This window comes from Carassius carassius, chromosome 45 (genome assembly GCF_963082965.1).
Source record: "Carassius carassius chromosome 45, fCarCar2.1, whole genome shotgun sequence".
Lineage (NCBI taxonomy): Eukaryota > Metazoa > Chordata > Actinopteri > Cypriniformes > Cyprinidae > Carassius > Carassius carassius.
Genome location: NC_081799.1, coordinates 18943862 through 18961537, shown reverse-complemented (window position 1 = coordinate 18961537; position 17676 = coordinate 18943862). Strand labels below are relative to the sequence as shown.

General features: G+C 39.2%; 1 protein-coding gene across 1 annotated transcript; it reads right to left on the bottom strand.

The window, feature by feature from the left end:
- Positions 1–4925: 4925 nt before the first annotated feature.
- LOC132127006 (olfactory receptor 10A2-like) lies at positions 4926–6095 on the bottom strand. The gene has a single exon (XM_059538625.1). It carries the CDS (start codon positions 5901–5903, stop codon positions 4926–4928), a length of 978 nt encoding a protein of 325 aa, XP_059394608.1. The 5' UTR covers positions 5904–6095.
- Positions 6096–17676: the final 11581 nt, after the last annotated feature.

Genomic DNA, 17676 nt, shown 5'->3' with positions numbered 1-17676 from the left:
TGCGCATGCGCAAATCTACATAAACTACGTTCTATGGACCAAAGAGGCACCGCTCACCTCTGCCTCAATGGCCATGGCTTTTGAATTTCCTGCATGAAACAACGGTTTTTAGGAGCAAACAATGGCAAAATGAGTATGTTATGTGTATTCCTGAAAATTTTTGTTACAAAAAATTATATTTGGAATAAAATTAATGCAATTAATAATGTGGTGAATTAATAAAGCTCTTGGAATTAATAAATGTAATGTCAACATTTCCTTTGGTGAGGCACTGCCTACCCTGCCTACCCTGACCGCACGTCCCTGCTTGTTTATTACTCTCATGGATTAACATATGATGTCCGGCGTTGCATCTTGATTACTTGCCCCAAATTTGACAATCTCTTCTCCGAATTGAATTTGTCAATAATTGTTATGGTGGTGTTAATGTTGAAAGCTGTTCTGTGAAACAGTTGGTTGGTTGGTTGGTTATCTTGCTTCTGACTTGTGGCACTAGGAATGATTTACAACCTCCTGTTGCCTTTCTGAGGAATTCGGCTCTTGTTTCAACCACAGTCCTGATCGACTATTTAATTTGTCTGGTTTGGGTCTGACACACACACACACACACACACACACACACACACACACACACACACACACACACACACACATGTATATATACAGGACTGGGAAGGTTACTTTTAAAATGTATTTCACTACAGACTACAAAATACAAGCTTTAAAAAGTAATCAGTAACGTATTTCGTTAGATTACTCAGGTTTAGTAACTAAAGCTAAATACTTTTGAATATTTTGAAATACTTAAGCTTTGTAACACAAAGGAACATATTAATGTGATGTCTTGTTTTTATGCTTTCCATCATCTACCAGCCATAAGATTTGTGTTAGCTTTGCATTTTTTTAAGAACATCAATTTTCCACAGAATTTCTATAAACAACAAAAAAATGTTATGTCATTTAAATCTTCCAATTAATATAAATTCAATTTGAATGCAGTGAATTGAATTCCATGTTCTTTTATGCTTTTGTCCAAGTTATACAATAGATTTTTTTAATGAATGGAGCAAAAAAGTGAAAACGAGTCGCAAAAGAGCCGCTGAGTCAAAACTGACAGGGTTCATTTCCCATGATCGCAAGCAATGTCGTTATTAACGATGCTTTTGGGAAGCAAACCTCAGGGCTCACAAAATTAAAAAATCCCTGTTAGCCCTTCGGGCAGGCATTCTTCAGGTTTTGGTAGTCCAAAATGAATTTAACTAGCCCGGAATAAAAAAAAAGACAGCTGAACTTTACTGTGGAAAAATCAGTATGATCAGCAAAACCTAGTAGCATATCTGGATTTAACGATTCAATCAACTTATGATGTGATAAAATTCACAATACAGATAAAAAATAAAAATCCTAAATCAAATAAAAAAAATTATACATCTAAAGAAATATCTAAATTTTAACAAAACATTTGTCTGTGCTCTATTTTATATCAGAGGAAACCATTTGAATTACTATCAAAACAGAATGGTCCGATTTTACCTTTTTGAATGAGACGCAGATGTCACTCTCTGACAGCAGGTGCCACTAATGGAACTCCAAGAATTTAAAGACTGCTGCTCTTTTAAGACCGAGTGCAAGGATCCAATGTAACAATGCACAGGAGATTTCTTTCTCCACTGTATACTTTCACTTAAGGCATAACCGACTGTGTTTACAAGAATACTAACAGAGACAATTATTTTGAGATAATTTTGTGTGTATGTATTCATTCAGAAGCAAGGATACGTGAAAGAGGAACCAAATCTGTGTAAAGACATTGTCTGAAATGCTGCTCTCAGTGCGTGCTTTGAATGAGTGCGCGCAAGCTCCGAACAGTTTAAAACTATTGAATCGGCTACATTTAGAAACAAGTGCAAACGATCAACTATGATCCGTTTCACCCCTTCAAGCGAGTGAACAACGCAAATCAAGTTAGGAATTTTACATCAATATTCAAGATAACTCTTCGGGCAGGATGGTGATAGGCCTACACTCTGGAGGCGGACTGGAAAACACAATAGCCCTGGGACGGGGGGCTAGAGATTTTGCGAGCCCTGCACCTCAGATCTATCCAGTTTGTGAACCATTGGTTTCCACACTGGTTCTGTTAAACAAAATAAATTATTATTTTTGACTGACTCAAAAGAATCATCTGTTCACAAATCGGATCATGAACTTGCATTACTGAGTGAAAGATGATCTATTCTTGAATATTTCGAATGAATAAAGACTTTAAGTTAATCTGTAAAGCACATAAAGCTATCGTTCGACTTTATAATATTTTATTTCATGCATGATTCGTATGGATCTGTTAACTGAATGCAAAGTGGGAGTTCTAGGAGAATGTATGTGTCGTGATGATGAGCATGTTTACACGCTCACTAGCTGCTAAATGAACAGGCTGCTGCACACAGTTTTTTGTTTCAATGGAGAATCAGTAACCATATTGGTTGAAATCCCTGAAACTACTTACTTAAATATTAAATTAATAAATGACATAAAAAAAGTAATCACTGGTAATCTAAAATACTTTCAGATGTAAACCCCAGTTACTCATATTTTATATTTTAAATACGTAACGCCGTACATGTATTTCGTTACTCCTCAGCCCTGTATATATATATATATATATATATATATATATATATATATATATATATATATATATATATATATACAGTCGTGGCCAAAAGTTTTTAGAGTTACATAAATATTAGTTTTCAAAAAGTTTGCTGCTAAACTGCTTTTAGATCTTTGTTTCAGTTGTTTCTGTGATGTACTGAAATATAATTACAAGCACTTCATACGTTTCAAAGGCTTTTATCTACAAATACATGACATTTATGCAAAGAGTCAGTATTTGCAGTGTTGGCCCTTCTTTTTCAGGACCTCTGCAATTCGACTGGGCATGCTCTCGATCAACTTCTGGGCCAAATCCTGACTGATAGCAACCCATTCTTTCATAATCACTTCTTGGAGTTTGTCAGAATTAGTGGGTTTTTGTTTGTCCACCCGCCTCTTGAGGATTGACCACAAGTTCTCAATGGGATTAAGATCTAGGGAGTTTCCCATGTTAAAAGGAGGGTGATGCTTGAAATCATTGTTCTTCCATTGTTAACCATGGTGACCTGCAAAGAAACGTGTGCAGCCATCATTGCATTGCATAAAAATGGCTTCACAGGCAAGGATATTGTGGCTACTAAGATTGCACCTAAATCAACAATTTATAGGATCATCAAGAACTTCAAGGAAAGAGGTTTAATTCTTGTAAAGAAGGCTTCAGGGCGTCCAAGAAAAATGTAAAAAAGATTCTGCCCAAAAACACAGCCATGAATAAAGAATGGTACCAAAACACCCTCCAACAGCAACTTCTTCCAACAACAGTTTGGTGAAGAACAATGCATTTTCCAGCACGATGGAGCACCGTGCCATAAGGCAAAAGTGATAACTAAGTGGCTCGGGGACCAGAATGTTGAAATTTTGGGTCCATGGCCTGGAAACTCCCCAGATCTTAATTCCACTGAGAACTTGTGATCAATCCTAAAGAGGGGGGTGGACAAACAAAAACCCACTAATTCTGACAAACTCCAAGAAGTGATTATGAAAGAATGGGTTGCTATCAGTCAGGATTTGGCCCAGAAGTTGATCGAGAGCATGCCCAGTCGAATTGCAGAGGTCCTGAAAAAGAAGGGCCAACACTGCAAATACTGACTCTTTGCATAAATGTCATGTAATTGTCGATAAAAGCCTTTGAAACGTATGAAGTGCTTGTAATTATATTTCAGTACATCACAGAAACAACTGAAACAAAGATCTAAAAGCAGTTTAGCAGCAAACTTTTTGAAAACTAATATTTATGTAATTCTCAAAACTTTTGGCCACGACTATAGGTTACTGCTGAAAGAGGTGTTAGTGAGGCCAGCAGGGGGTGCTGGTCTGTATGGGTCCAAACTCCCCGGTATAGTGATGGGGACACTTCACTGTAAAAAGTACTGTCCTTCGGATGATCATTAAAAATCCCTAGATGTCCTTTGAAAAAGAGCAGGGGTGTAACCCCAGCATCCTGGCCAAATTCGCCTATTGTGGATCAATGGCGTCATCAATATTGCTTATCAGTATGAGCCCGAATGAGACCCAGAGAATATCAGTGAAGAGGATTGCACAGAACCTGTGCAAGCACTGCTCTTAAAAGGCATTTCAGAAAGGTATGTTTTCTTTGTTTTGTTTTTTGGTGTTGTCTCATACTTTTAGATATGCTATTATTTGTAAATGCTACTGCTTAGCTTTTGATACACTATTTTATCCTGATTAAAGCTTTAATAAAGCAGAATACATGATTGCGTTGTAGCATTTTAGTAAACAGTTAGAAGTGTCTGCCAGCAAGTATTGCTCGTTATCTAACAAGTCACTTTTTATTTAATGAAAGTGGGATTAATGGTGTAATTAATTTCCTTAGTGACACTATTTAGTCTGTTTATTTTTGTTTAGATTTTTGTAACAACAATAAAAACTCTCAGAAAGAAAATGTAGGGGTGGCATTATGAAGAATTGGCAAAATCATATATGTAAAAAACCTGAAATGTAAAGATAAAAGCTTTAAAATATTTCTAGAACAGCCCACTGATTTATTTTAAGATATAAAATAAATTAAATCCAATAATAAATAATTATTTATATATAAAAGAGCTAACAAAAGCTTGCTGAATACAGTAGAAATGATGCACAATACATGTGTTCTTTATGACTAAATCCTGCAAGCTGAACAAAGTTAACTGCAGAACAAATGTAAAATCTGAGATTTACGTTTATTATTGAAAAAAGCTTTTTCAAAAGACCACAAGATAATACAGGAAGCAACACAGAAAGCCTCCAGAATAAGAGTATAAATAATCTCAATGTTGTACATTAATGTGTATTTTTAGAGGATGAACAGACAGTCTCTGGGTTACCAATGAATGAATCCTGCTTCGAATCTCTTTAGTTTTCAGTGAGTAGAGGATGGGATTGATGCAGGGTGTGAGAAGGGATGACAGAGACAAGCACACTGTTCTTACATTTGAGTTTATAATAATTCCAAAAAGTCCAAGACTGAAGATGATTACAATAGGAATGAAGAAAAGGGCCACTAATATGAGGTGCTCTGAGCACGTGGCCAGTGCCTTATAACGGCTCTGATTATTTTTCATTCTGAACACAGCGGTCAGAATACCCATGTAGGTCAAGAAAATAAAAATCAAAGGTCCAGCATTGAATATTATAGTTAAAGCAGTTGCAAAATTCCACTGGGATGTCGTATCGCTACAAGCGAGTCTTAAAACAGGAGCATAATCGCAAAAATAGCTGTTGACCTTAAGAGAGCCACAAAAGGACAGAGATGGGATGGATGTAACAGGATACAGAATTATAACAATACAAAAGAACCAAGCAGCACATATTATATAAACCATTTTGGTGTTTGTATTTATATTGTCTTGTCTTAAAGGGAAACAGATTGCAATGAACCTGTCATAAGAGAGAATACATAAGGATAATGGTTCGAGTGTTAAAAAAACATAATAAGTGTACATTTGCACAAGGCACACCTTGAATGGCACAAAATTGTCTAGAACAATGTAAGTTTTGATCATGCCAGGCACAAGAGATGTACTGAGAACAATATCAACCAAAGCCAGATTTCCAACAGCCATGAACTTTGGGACATGAAGACGATGGTCATAGAAAACAATGGTGATCAGAAAGACATTGCACATGACTGTGATCACATAAAGCAGAGTGAGGAACATGACATAGATATTACTGTAAGGCATTGAACTCAGTGCAACAATGTAAAATCCTGCAGGCTGAATGATGAAGTTGCTGGTGTTTTGCATGGCTGTCCTTTTTTACGACTTGGCTTCCTTGTGCTCTACTTTTAGTGGGCCAGAAACCAAATACCTGTGAGAAACAGTCACAAACAGTCTGTGCTATACAAATTACTTAAATATCATTTGAGAACATAAGCCTTTATGACATTCAACCAGAAATCTACAAAATCTATGAAAATCTACAATTGACATGTTACAATGATTCTCTTAATTGTATACTTACATGCAACAATGATGCTGTGGTTTGTGGATAGTGCAGATGCTGTTGTCTACCTTGCAATTTTTGCCTCTGCTTCACAGTCCAGGGTTACTGTGAACACTGAATGTGAAATTGAGAACATTTTGGGAAATATATAGGTCAGCCCCCCCCCCCCCCCCCCAAAAGATGTCATTAAAAAGAAAAGTATACAATATCTAAATAGCCTTTAGAGAAAAGATATTCACAAACACATATTACTTAATAAATGTGAGATTAATGAAGGTGTAACTAATTGCTTCATGTGTCTCTAATTAGTCTGTTTATTTTTGAAACAACAGCAAAACCCCCCAGAGGGATCACCAAAAGCTTTATAGAACAACACAGATTCAGTGGCGCAGCGGACGGTCCCGCAGAGCACGCACTGCGTGGGGCCCCCAAAAATGTACTCGAATAAATAATTAAAGCGTTTTTATAACGTGAACGTATAGGACTTTTATTTTGGTAGTAATTGCAGCCTACCGTGATTGGCGATTATGACCATATCTGTTGTCCTTGTTATCCAATCACGATTAAGAATTTCCGCAACTGTTTAGAGAGTGAAGCTTATGAGCGCAAAATGAGTAAAAGAAAATATGTCAGCGGAGCTCAAAAACGGACTAACCAACACCGAAAAGAGCAATTCAATGCAAAACTACCGAAAATGTCATCCATATTTCTTCCAAATCAGCGGGAAGGAGCTGCAAGAGCGAGCACGGTAACGTTACTCAGGAGTTAGATTCTGAAGCATACACCTATTCTACCAAGTGTCACGGGTCCCTGTACCTTCGTCTAATTCGTTTTTTAATTTAATATTGAAATCTGAAAAATGAAAAAAATTGCACGTTTTTTTTTTTCATTTGTCCAAACAAAACGAAAAATTAAGACTTCGGCTTCGTTTTTTCGTTTTTATGTTCAGTCGCACGTAGCTGTGCTTTAAGTGCTACTTAAGAGTCTCTATCCGTTTGTCAAGTGATGAAATGTCATCTTATAGAATGGCTCGGAATTGTAGTAGGCCTACACAATCTATATATAATTATATTATATTATATTATATTATATTATATTATATTATATTATATTATATTATATTATAATGGTATAGTGTATAATTCTACTTTACATAATAATATTAATAATAATAATAAATATATAGAGAGAGAAACGTGATTTTCAGCTGTTTTTCTTGCATGTCAGCAAGTTATTGACAGAACCCACCCCCCAACCCCCAAGCATATTTCCTGCATTACTTATTAAATTTTTTCAATCATTTAATTTAATGTATTTTAATTTTTTCCTGCACTTTTTAATTATTTAATAATAGTAATAAAAAACATTGTAAGAAGAAAGATTTATGCGGTCACCTGCAGGGAAATCAGCAGATTAGAAATTAAACTTTATTCAAGTGCAATGTGATTATAAGGATTAGATTGTACTTTATTGTAAATTTTTTACTCATTTTTGCCGTTGTTTTAAATGAATTCATAAATGAAAAAATTTAAAAAGGCAGAAAAAATTTAAATAGATATAATGTAGGAAATATACTTCAAAATTATACATTGATAATCTATAAATGACTTGCTGATTTGCACGAAAACCAGCAACCTATTGGACCCCAAAATAATCTCTCTCTCTCTCTCTCTCTCTCTCTCTCTCTCTCTCTCTCTCTAGGCTATATAATAATAATAATAATTATTATTATTATTATTATGTAAAGTATAATCTTATTCGTATAATGCAATATAATATAATAAAAATATAATATTGTATCCGCGTTGTCTGGAACACAGCATAAGGTAAACATTTGGGATAACAACCAATGGTTTCTGAAATTTGTATAGAGTGCTTTATGAATAAAACTCAAAATAGAAAAGTAATAAATAATAGATGTGCTAATTTCTATTCATATCTGTCATTTTATTTAAGTTCCCTCATAGTTCAAAATGCAGCGTATTGTCTAAAACAAAAGTTATAACTAGATGTTCACATAAACTGAAAGCGGTCTGCACTTCGCTACAACAGGCGCACAGCTTTGCCCGACAGATTTTGATAGACGTGGATACTATAATAAAGCAGCCGTGTGCCAAAGGACCAAAAGGCTCTGCCTCTGTATGGTTTGTGTCAAGCTATTCTTTGATCTGGCTGTTTGATGAAGAGATAGAGATAAAATGTAGTAGAAATAAACACGTTAAGAATCCGTAGGACTCCTATTATGTTTTTAGGACTATCATTATGTTGTAATGTTTGGTTGACCAATCAGCAGAGAGGGGCGTTTCATTACCGCCCACATGTAGGGATCGGATATTCAAGTTGTTTATTTGTTCCCTCTCGAGGCGGGAACTCAACATTACGTCAGCTATGACGTATATGGGAACTCCTCCCTTCTCCACTTTTGCTGAAATCTTATTGGCTAACACCAGCTGGGGGCAGCTGGCCAATTGACGCGAAGCATGCAAATACTGACAGGTTCGCGGGCAGTATAAATTGCATGGGCGCGAAAATTACGTCAGAATCTCTTTTTTCACGCTAGAAGTCTTATCTAAGTCATCGTGGAAGTTGCAATAGAGGACTACTCACCCTGTTTTTCCTCTCCGCATCCGATGGCTGCTAATGCTAGATTTGGACCTTCACCAGTTCTGTGTGACCTACCTGGGATTCTCACACGGACCACAGCCCACTGTGCCGAGCTGCCAGTGCGCGCCCTCAGAGCCAGAGTGGCTCGGAAAATAGCGGGAATGAGGCCCACTGCCGCCAGCGAGCCGCTGGTGGGCCCTCCCCTGCCTGAAGACGAGTTTGACGCGGCGTGGTGGACGATAGCTTCCGCCCCGCGAACTTGCCTCTGCATTTGGTTCGGACCACAGCCTGCCTTCCAAGCCGTGCGGTTCACGGCCCTTAGACGGGCAAAGCCTATACTTCCGAGAGGAGGCAGCTTCTGCTCTTCATGCCAGGGCAATACTCAAGGTGTTTCAGGCAGAAGGCGGCACAGTAGCGCTGACGTCATCAAGGATCGGCGCACGGCAACTGATCTCGCGCTGATGGTTACTAGCGCTCTGCTCAGCCGTTTCATGGAGCTCATGGACGTCCTTGCAGGCACCTATGGCTTACCCTAGCTGTCCTGGAAGACACGGACCATATTCTTGCACCCAACATTGTGTCACTCGCCCTGTCTAACAGCGCAGAGCCACAAACCCATGATTATAATATGGCCTCTCGATGGCGCAAGAGTGTCAGACCATTACGCGACCCGCCCTCCCGCCAGTGCTGCCAGCCTCGCGGGGGCGGGGCCCTGGTCAAAGATAGCCATCAGTGGCTGTAGAGGTAGCGCGTCTGCGGTGTCATTTCATGGACGGTAGGAGGGCTATCCCGGGCGTTTCACCGTGGATACGGGGAATAATTCACGATGGATATTCTCTCAAAATCAAACGCAGACCTCCCCGCTTCAATGGCGTGGTCTCGTCACTGACTTTGCCCCAGAACCGTCCTGTTCTGCGACAGGAAGTTCTCAGTCTGCTCGAGAGGGAGTGTTAGAGCGAAATTTCCCCTCAGCTCGAGCGGAATGCGCATGTCGAATTATCTGGACGATTGGCTGATTTTAGCCCACTCAAGAAATGTGCTATCAGTTACGTGAAGACAATGCTTCGCCGTTTGGATACGCTGGGACTGCGTGTGAATATGCAGAAGATCGTGTTTTTACGAGTCGGACTGTAACATATCTGGGAATATGTTTGGACTCGTTGGATATGCGAGCCCATCTCTCTCTAGAGCATTTCATCGACTCTGCGCTGTTTCAGACTGGGCAGGTCGTTTACACTGAGGGAATTTCAGAGGCTTCTGGGACTGATGGCGGCGGCTTCTTCAGTGCGCCATTTGGGTCTGCTACATCGCGGCCGCTACTGTTTTGGCTGTAACTCGAGTTCCGCCGAGGGCGTGGTCTTCGGTCCACAAACACATACGGTCATTCACAGTTGCGTCAGCACTCTGAGACCGTGGAACAGCCCGGATATGTTCAGCCCAGGAGCTCTTTTCTCTACGAACGCGTCTACTTCAGGCTGGGGAGCGGTGCGTCTGGGCGTACCTGCCTCAGGCCTGTGGTCGGAGTCACAGAGAAGGTGGCACATACACCGTTTGGAATACACGCACATCCCCGGCACTTTGAACCGTGGAGTGAGCATGCTTTCGAGGAACGGGATTCCTCAAGGAGAGGAAGTGGATTTGTTTGCCACGAGCGAGAGCACACACTGTAAGACGTTCTTCTCGCTATCTCACTCCCCCCTGCCGGGAGATGCTCTGACATCGCGTTGGCCGGAAGCCAGGCTTACACGTTCCCTCCGGTGAAGATTCTGCCTGAGTTGTGCAAGATCAGGGAGGAGAGAGCGTCAGTTATACTCGTGGCCCCGAACTGGCCGAATCAGCCCTAGTTCGCGGACCTGAGAGAGTTAGTGATGGCTCCCCCATGGCGAATCCCCCTCAGGCAGGACCTGCTGTCTCAGGCGAGCGGCACAATATGGCACCCCAGCCCTGAGCTGTGGAACCTTCATGTGTGGCCGCTGCGTGGACCATAATAAGTGGGACGCTCTGCACTCACAGAAGTGGGGAGTTTTCACAAAATGGTGCGAGGACATTTATATTGACCCGGGGACCTGTTCCGTGTCGGATGTTTTGCGCTTTCTACAGCACAGTATGGAGCGGGAGTTTGAAACCATCCACGCTGAAGGTGTATGTGACCGCTATTGCCGCTTTTCGTTCCCCAGTTGACGATCGGTAAGCACGCTCTGGTAATCAGTTTTCTCAGGGGAGAAAGGAGATAGTGTACTTCATGGCCGCCCTCCGTGCCGCCGTGGGATTTAGCTCTAGTTTTGAGTGCTCTATCTCTTACTACCGTTCGAGCCCTTAGCTTTTATTGCGGTTAAGGAGCTTCCCTGAAGTCTGCCTCGAGTTTGGTTAACGATATTGCATCGGTTTCGGACCTGGCGACTGTAACGTCCCTCACCGGCCGAGACCGGGTTTCGTTCCGAAGTCACTCGGTACACCTATAGTTTCCCTACCCGCCTTATCTGTTGAGCCGTAAGCCTCGCGTGACGCTGATGCTCAGAGCGCCGGGACCCCGTTAGGGTTTTACGGATGTATATGGATCGCTCGGCCGCCTTTCGTCAGTTGGACCAGCTGTTCGTGTGCTTGGTGGATGTAATAAGGGATGTGCTGTTTCAAAACAGAGACTTTCTCACTGGATCGTGGACGCTATCGAATGCCAGGGGAAGGATTACCCCCTCAACATCAGAGCTCATTCTGCGAGGACAATATAAATGCTTCCTAATGGGCCTGGTCTAGAGGTATGTCTGTCCAGTATTTATGTTTTGCTGCTGGCTGGTCTTCCCAGAACACAATCGCCAGGTTTTACAAGCTGGATGTACCCTCTGTAGCGTCACTCGACTTTCGGTGAGTTAAGTTTGATTCATTCTGAAATTCATTCTGTTATAACCAGCTATACAGTAGTTACCATGGCTGCTAACTCTGTGTTATGGTTTATATGGTTTATGCAGTTGTCACCGCTAAGCTGTCGACTCTGTGTTTAACTCTCAAGCTTGAATGCTTTTGTGTTGTGTCTGCCCTGTTTAGTGCGAGCCTCACATTTATTGCATAAGATATGCAAATTTCGTTAGGGTCGGAGCTGATGTCTCATTGGTCTAGTTCCGCCTATCAGATGCAATCACTCTTAGCGACACGACCATTGGCTAGAACTGTCCTGCTTATGTGTGGGGGTGTTTGACTCCGTTCAGGGCTTATCTTCACTGCTCTCACGGCGGGATTTTATACAGTTCCCATATACGTCTTGGCTGATGTAATGATGAGTTCCCGCCTCGAGAGGGAACGTCTCCGGTTACTATCGTAACCTCGGTTCCCTGAGAGGCGGGAACGAGACATTACGTTAGCCGCCATGATCGCTGTTTGATCAGCTGTGCTAGCGTTCAGTCATGATTCTGACGTAATTTTCGCGCCCATGCAATTTATACTGCCCGCGAACCTGTCAGTATTTGCATGCTTCGCGTCAATTGGCCAGCTGCCCCCAGCTGGCATTAGCCAATAAGATTTCAGCAAAAGTGGAGAAGGGAGGAGTTCACATATACGTCTTAGCTGACATAATGTCTCGTTCCCGCCTCTCAGGGAACCGAGGTTACGATAGTAACCGGAGACGTTTTCTGTCCCTGAACATAAAAACGAAAAAACGAAGCCGAAGTCTTAATTTTTCGTTTTGTTTGGACAAATGAAAAAAAGAAAAACGTGCAGTTTTTTCATTTTTCAGATTTCAATATTAAATTAAAAAACGAATTATACGAAGGTACACAGACCGTCACGGATGTGGCTACAGCTCTGAAGCTTTTTTTAACCGTCCCCGTCACAGTGGCAAGTGGCGAGAGATCTTTTTCTAAACTAAAACTAATAAAAACCTGCATGAGAAGCACAATGAGCCAGGACAGACTTTCTGAACTTGCGATACTCAGCATTGAAAGCCAGAACGCGCGTCAGATGGACATAACAGACATTGTCAAGGACTTTGCGCAAAAAAATGCTTGGAGAAAGGTGCGCTTTGGAGGATTTTAAAGGTAATATATATTAGTTAATGTAATTGCTGTTTTATTGTTGGTGTTTCTTTTATTCTTTTTTTGTGTGAAAAGTTCTTAATAAATAAATACGAAATAATTACATACTATTAAATTCCACAGTACTAATTCACGATTTTGAATGAAAAGGTGAATCCCCCATCTAATTATGCGGTGAGGGGCCCCGCCTCCACTCTTGCGGGTGGGCCAACGCAGTTTGCGTTACGCCACTGCACAGATTTATATATTAAATAAATTATATATGTAATAAATAATTAGTTATATACAGTATAAAACACTATCCTTCAGAAGTTTGGGATATGTAAAGGCTAATATATATATATATATATATATATATATATATAGGGGTATAACTGTACGCAAAAATCACCGTTCTGTACGTACCTTGGTTTTAAAGTCACGGTTCGGTTCATTTTCGGTACAGTAAGGGAAAGAAATGCAAAAATTAAACTGCAGGTTGTTCATTACTATAAACTTTTTTTTAACAATTTGTTTACACTTTTTTTAAAAAGCTTTTTAATAAAATATATATAAAATTAAAAAAGAATAAAAAATAAAATACTGCTGCAAAGTTCTCCACTAAATAAAATACTCTCAGTCTCAAACCAATATCATATAATAAAATATAATGAAAAATATAAATAAATAACTATGATTACAGCATTACCAATCCCAGCTTGAGGGCCTGCTCATATTTAAAAAATATAACTTTTCCAAAGTGTAAAGCTGCAGCATCAACAGTTTCAGTTTTTAGACCTGCTCAGATTTCGTTATTGCGTTGGACCGATCGGACTTAAGAGCAAAGGTCTGTTTAAATGCCGACGGGAGCTGCGTTTGAATAACGGTCATTTTCTCCTAGTTGTAGTGATGTTCACACTCGCGTGATGCCTTTTGAAAACCTTAGGCCGGTGACACACTGGCATATTGCACCTGTCACACACAGTCTATTTTGCCATCAATACTGTTGACGGTGTCCTTTATCAGTAGGCTGTATATTTATGCTCAACATGAAGTATAGATATTGTTGTCGTGAAGACAAGATCCTGATCTGTAGGTGATTTAGCGGTCTCCCTCTATGTCACCTACAGTAGCAGCAGCGCGCCATTGCCGCGTCAGGCACGATTCTGGTATGTAAAGACACAGAAAACGCAAGGCAGCCATCACGCAACTGACACGCAGCAGAAACGCCACACTCACGCCACGCAGCCAGTGTGTCACCGGCCTTAGAATCAGCTGCAGGGCGGGATTTGCGCTGAACGCGGAGACTTCCGCCACTTAATATGTTTATTTGGAAACACGAAAATGTACCTATTTTCCAATGTACCTACCACCCTGGAGAGGATTGTGAAACAAAACCCATTCAAAAATGTGGGGGAGATTCACAAAGAGTGGATTTCAGCTGGAGTCAGTGCTTCAAGAACCACTACGCACAGACGTATGCAAGTTCATTATATTTTTATGTTCATAACCCACTTTTTAAATGCTAAAGAAAACTTATAATTAGCTGTGTTCATTAAAAATTATCATTTTCATCAGATCAAGATGAGCTCATCTCCTATAATGATTAGTGAAATATTAAGAGATGGATGCAGGGATGTATGGCGAGATTAAAATCAGATAAGAATATTAATGTGATTTTGCACCAGATGTGCATTAATGTCAACCACCTGGATTTAGCTTTTAAGCTTTGTAAAGTAATAATTTACAAAACCAAACAAATAAACAAGCCAAATGTCCAAAGTCCAAATGTCCCCAAAAAGATCTCCATAAAACATGGAAACCCAAGGTGTATGTGTGTATGTGTTTGCACATGCGTGTGTATACAATTACATAATGGAGTGTCAAAACCCCACTTAAATTTTTTTTTTTCTTCACACTTGAGTCTGTAGCAAAACTTCCACGTTTAGTATTACAGTAAATCTGCTTTTGCAGTTAATGAAGGAGTCAGGAGTTTAAGGCTTCATAACTTATGTTGCCATGTCATTTCATTAATACGGACAGGAAACGCAAGTAAAAAAAGAAGTGTAGTTACAACTGTTATCCTCTAAACTGCAGTGTTATAAAAGATAATTTCAATGGGCTGAAGTGCTTATGTCCAAAGCCACTGCATTTCTATAGTCAGTTAAGTCTTTTCTACATATTTACGTTTTTATATTAGATTGTGGTCTTAATAAGTATTTATTAACTTTCCAGACAAATACTCATTTTTGATTCTAATTTTATTATTTGTGTTTTGCCTCAGAGAATAGTGATTCCTGTTGGAAACCTCTGTTACATCATGTTAATTGTGTAAATGATAGCTGGCTTTAAAGACATGTACAGTAAACAGGTCTCTAAATTGACATTAGTTGGTGTACCCTCTAGCAGCAACTCAGCTACCAGCTGGTCCAGCTTTTGGTGGCCAAAGTTATTAGAACATTAGTATTTTCACCAACTAAAAAATAATCTGCCTGGAATGACATGAAGAAACAGAACAAACTGAAACAGACTAAATCCAGAACTGTGGCAACATCTCCAAGAAGCCTACCTGCAAAGCTACAGTACTGTTAAAAGTTTTAAGCACTTGTGTAAAAATGCTGTAAAATGAGGATTCTGTTAAAAATAATGTCATATATTTTCTTTATCAGTGACAATTAACTAACTTTTATTAACTAAATTAAATTAATATTTGGTGCTACCACCCTTATCGCCTAAAGCAGTTTTTGCCCTCTTTCAGGTAGCTTGCCAGGTAGGCATCTTAAAGCATCTAGGAGATGTCACCACAGTTCTTCTAGATCTAGTCTGTCTCAGTTTGTTCTGTTTTTTCATGATGAGATCAGATTCCTGTTTGGAGCACTGGCTGTTGTCAGACTCCTTGTGCAAACAAAAATCCCACTTGATTATTAAACTGGATTATGATTATCATTATGGATTATTGCATATAATATAATATTATATATATAGTCTAGAGTTGAATCTTTTTCACTGACTCCTGACCAGAGCTTCGATTGTTATGACTGTCAAAATGACAGCTGACAGATGAACATGATAACTTCCTGTTGCAATGAGCACAGCAGATGTATTTACCTCAGAGAAAAAAGCACACATGTTATATTTCATGCTTTGTTTTTATTAATCTTCATTTTTCACAACTTGTGTGCTTTTCCTAGTTGAGTTGGATTGAATTGCTTTGATAATAGATTCTCATGAACACATATTCATGCACAGAGTTATTCACTTATACTCATGCCGTTCTACAGACACCATGTAAGACATGTATGGAACCACATGAGGATGAACAAAAATTATGACAGAATTTTTGGGTAAAGCTTTGAGTGAACTATTATTGTATTGTAATTGATACTTGTCTGATATTTCACCTGTTAATAATATTTTTGATAAATGGATGTAAAATGATTGTTTTTTTCTCCCCAATTTTACAGAAGCACTTTTGTGATGCTGCAAGTGGGAGTGGATTTCTTGCTTAGATGTAAACTGCAGAAAACCACATCCTGTCGTCCTGAAAAAAAGAAAGAGACTACTTTCACCAAGGAGGTCCAAAGGCCATTGGCATAGACTTTGTTGAGTGATCAGTAACATACATTCAGCCAGGGTCGTCCTTAGGGGGTGCAACTGATGCGGTCGCACCGGACTCCACACTTGAGGGGTAAACGGACTGAATGAGAGCCCCCCACCCCCACCCCCCGGGAACGCTTCCTACTTCGCACCGGGTCCCAAATCAGCTAAGTATGGGCCTGCATTCATAGTTAATGGTAATGACTGAGATGCTGTGGTTTAAGCAGATAAATGTAAGCACTATAAACCTGATTAAATTGAGAATACATATGGACCAAATACATTTTTTTGTGCCTTTGCACTGATTTGCTTTGACATTGTATTAATTGTTGTAAAGTATGTTTTTTATATGAATTGAAAACACTGAATGTGAAGACATTTTGGTGCAGGGAAAAAGAATTACAATATTTCAGTTAAAATAAATAAATAAGTGTAAACATAGTACATTGTTTTGTGAATTAATGTATCTCTCTCTCTCTCTCTCTCTCTCTCTCTCTCTCTCTCTATATATATATATATATACTGTATATGTGTGTGTGTTATATAATATATACACACACACATTATTACAGTGTTGTTATTTAACTCTTAATAGTGTTACATTTTAACACTGTATTGGTGTTGCAAGTGTCAACAATTTTGAAAGTGTTGATTTAACACTCGTGGGGTGGTATCCATATATACACTGAAAAAGTGTTAAATTTAACTATTGGTGTTAAATTTCCGATTTCAAATTTGTTGTGTGCCATCACTGAGGAAACTACACACTAGAAACCTAGGCCATGGCTTTGTTTCTTTTGTTGCTAAAAAAAGACATGTTCAATATAAATACAATTGGATCAGTGTAATGTTGCAGGTGTATGTATTTATTTTGGCTCTATTTATTGAAAGATATTTTGAGTTTCAGGAACTAAAAGTTAAGTTGGGTCAGTTACAATATACAATTTAGCTGAATTGGTAATGGAGTAATGCTAACTTAACAAGCTGAGTTAAATAAATGGGTGGGGACTGATTGTTTAAACTAAGTATCTTCAGTTACTGTAACTCAGTTATAAGTAAATTCAACTTAAATGTTCTATTCCATTCCGTTATGGGCTTAAGTACATTGAACGTAGTCCACTTCACTTATTCAACTAATGCTTCATTACTTAACTTTTTTAAGGCAAAGAGTTACCTTAGTTTTTTTAAGTAAATTCAACTTATCCGGGTTTACAGTAGTCTGTTAGTTTATACTGGATAACTGCAGAGCAAATTAGATTAGGAGATTTTATTGAAAACTAATGCTTTTTAATATGAACACAGTATAATACCGTCACAAGGAGCATTATCGAACGCCTCACAGATAATATTCTAAATAATTTCAGCACTT

Coding starts and splice junctions, on each gene's coding strand:
- LOC132127006 (XM_059538625.1), bottom strand. CDS start 5,903: ATGCAAAACACCAGCAACTTCATCATTCAGCCTGCAGGATTTTACATT.